Here is a 2,684-nt window from a genome sequence, read left to right on the forward strand (position 1 = left end):
TATGTTTGATTTCTTGACTGCTGCTTTTATGAGCATTGATTGTAGATTCAAGTAAAATAAAATCTTTGACAGCTTCAAAAAAAAAAGATCTTACATCCTCTCAAAATGTTTGTGAGCTTCTGTTTCTGCAGAGTACAGGAGAATAATTAGGAACGTATACATGCTGCCAAGGGATTATCATTGTTCACGGATCAGTAATACTCTGTGACGCTTTGAATGATTCAGTAATGTGACATTGTTGTTTCTGTTTCCTTGCCTAAAGATTGAAACGGAAGAATACGAGGAAGCCTTGTCTCTGGCTCAGACCTATGGACTGGATACTGATCTAGTATATCAGAGGCAGTGGAGAAAATCAGCAGTCAACATTGCTTCAATTCAGGATTACTTGGTATGTTAAAATATTTTGGTAACATGGTGAAATTCAAATTTGTAGTGTATCCTTTTATTGTAGCCTTTGGTTTTGGGGGTACTTTGTATTGTTATAGCTAAAGAAATGGGTGTACTGAATTAGGAGACTTTTTTTTATCAGAGGTCTGAATCTGCAGGATAATGCACTGGACAGCAAAGTCAGTTTGAACCTCAAGGTTGTCAGTTCAAACTCACCAGCCACTCCTCAGGAACCCTATACAGGGTCGCTATGAATCGGAATCGACTTGACAGATCTTGTCAACAGTAACAACATTGCCTCTGCACCTGGGCTTTGATGCTGAAGACATATGAACAGCTGTTGTTATAAGTACCTTAGAGTTGGCTCTGACTCAATAGTGACCCTGTGTACAACAGATTGAAACACTGCCTGGTTCTATGCCATCCACACAGTTGTTGTTAGGTCTGAGCCCATTATTTCAGCCACTGTTTCAGTCTGTCTTACTGTGTGTCTTCCTCATTTTCTCTGACCCTGCGCTTTACCAAGCATGTTGTCCTTCTCTAGAGACTGATCCCTCCTGATAAGATGTCTAAAGTACATGAGATGAAGTTTCACAATCCTGGCTTATAAGGGGCATTCTGATTGTACTTCTTCCAAGACAGATTAGTTTGTTCTGACAGTCCATGATACTTCACAGTATTCTTCCTAAAGACCATAATTCAAATGCTTCAATATTCCTATCTCTCTTCTCTGGTCTTCTCTATTCACTGTCTAGCTTTCATATGCATCACAAGCAACTGCAAAGACCATGTTTTGAAGAAACAGGCACACCTTAGTAGTCAAGTAGATTTTTGTTCTTTAACACTTTATTGTGGTCTTCTGTAGCAGATTTGCCCAGTGCAATATATCTTTTGATTTCTTGACTATTTCTTCTATGATCATTGATTGTGGATCCAAGTAACATGAAATCCCATGATAGTCAGGATTGAGAGGCAGAAAAACTCCAGGGATTGGCAAGCAGAAAAGTCCCTATTAATCTCAAAGCTAGCAGATATAGAGCCATGGGCAGGACTATCAGGGATAGAAATCCAACCTGAATGCTGGCTGGCTGACTATTAGAAATTTCTCACATAGGTGTCTGAAAGATTCACAGGGAATCTGCCTACAGGAATGCCAGAAAAACTTGATGGAGACATTTTCTACAGAGATAGGAAGTGGGGAAGTGAACATCACTGGATGACCCCATATATGCTGATGGCTATAATGGGATGAAAATAAAGCACATACGCACTAGAAATGGGATCCTTTCCTTTTTCAGTGAATTGACAGCATCCTTTTTTGAGTAGCTTAATTTTGTGTTAACTTGCAAAGGATAAATGCTGATGCAAAGCAGAATTGCTGTTGTTATTAAACTCCATCAAGATTCTGACTCATACTGGCCTTGTATAGGGTTTCTGAGGAATGGCTTATGGGGTTGAATCTCTGACCTTGTGGATAGCAGTCTAGTGCTTATCCTTCAGCGCCAAGCCAGGACTCCAAATCAGGGTTGTTGTTGTTGTTGTTAAGTGCTTTTGAAGGGTAATTTAGAGTTGAGAGGCAATAAATACATAATTGGCATATCAACTTTATCTTTCCTTCTTAAAGCCCACAATTGTGCCCCTCTTTCTTAAAATGAATGTTGACATTATGTGTAGTCTCTAGGTTTTGATCCTTGGCACCTTTGTGAGGAAGTAGTTGAATCCATGGAGTACTTTAAAAAGTATGTCAGATCTTCTATTTTGACATTTAGAAAGGAAAATGCCTTATGCATTTAAGAAGATTCTAAGAAATATTGTGAAAACTTTACGATAATTATTTAAAATACACTTTTATGAGATCCAAAAATAAATGCATACACTGGAAAATTTTACCTGGAAAATATGAAACAAAGGTAAATTGTTTCTTTAGCTAAGATATCAGAGATAAGAAAGCGTGAGAGAGTGGGAAGAAGGGAGTTGCTTGAATTTCCTTAGGAAATCAGAATACAAGTCCTGTATTTTATTTCTTTCTTGTGATTTAGGACAGTGACCTGTGAGTTCACACATATTTTCTGGGTTTGGTTCTTTAGGAGCTCATAGGAGAGGCAGAGCAAATAAATTTTGTGGGGAAAGTATTTAATTTAGCTCAATAAGTAGATAGCAAATAGTTAAATGGAGCCCTGGTGGCATGGTGGGTTACGTAGTGGGCTGCTCATTGCAAGATAAGCAGTTCAAATGCATCAGTGCTCCTTGAGAGAAAGATAAGCCTTTCTGCCCTAAAGATTTTCAGCCGTAAAACC

The 2,684-nt window shown here is 38.5% G+C and overlaps 1 protein-coding gene across 1 annotated transcript in view; it reads left to right on the forward strand.

Moving 5' to 3' along the window:
* The window catches only part of NBAS (neuroblastoma amplified sequence), a gene marked incomplete at its 5' end in the record, with an annotated part of 556,069 nt that overhangs the window by 130,339 nt on the left and 423,046 nt on the right, over positions 1–2,684 (forward strand). Inside the window, one exon of the mRNA XM_006869470.1 lies at positions 263–388. Coding sequence (XP_006869532.1) covers positions 263–388 — 126 coding nt within the window. The remainder of the gene's footprint in view (positions 1–262; positions 389–2,684) is intronic.

This window comes from Chrysochloris asiatica, unplaced genomic scaffold (genome assembly GCF_000296735.1).
Source record: "Chrysochloris asiatica unplaced genomic scaffold, ChrAsi1.0 scaffold00131, whole genome shotgun sequence".
NCBI classification, from domain to species: Eukaryota; Metazoa; Chordata; class Mammalia; order Afrosoricida; family Chrysochloridae; genus Chrysochloris; species Chrysochloris asiatica.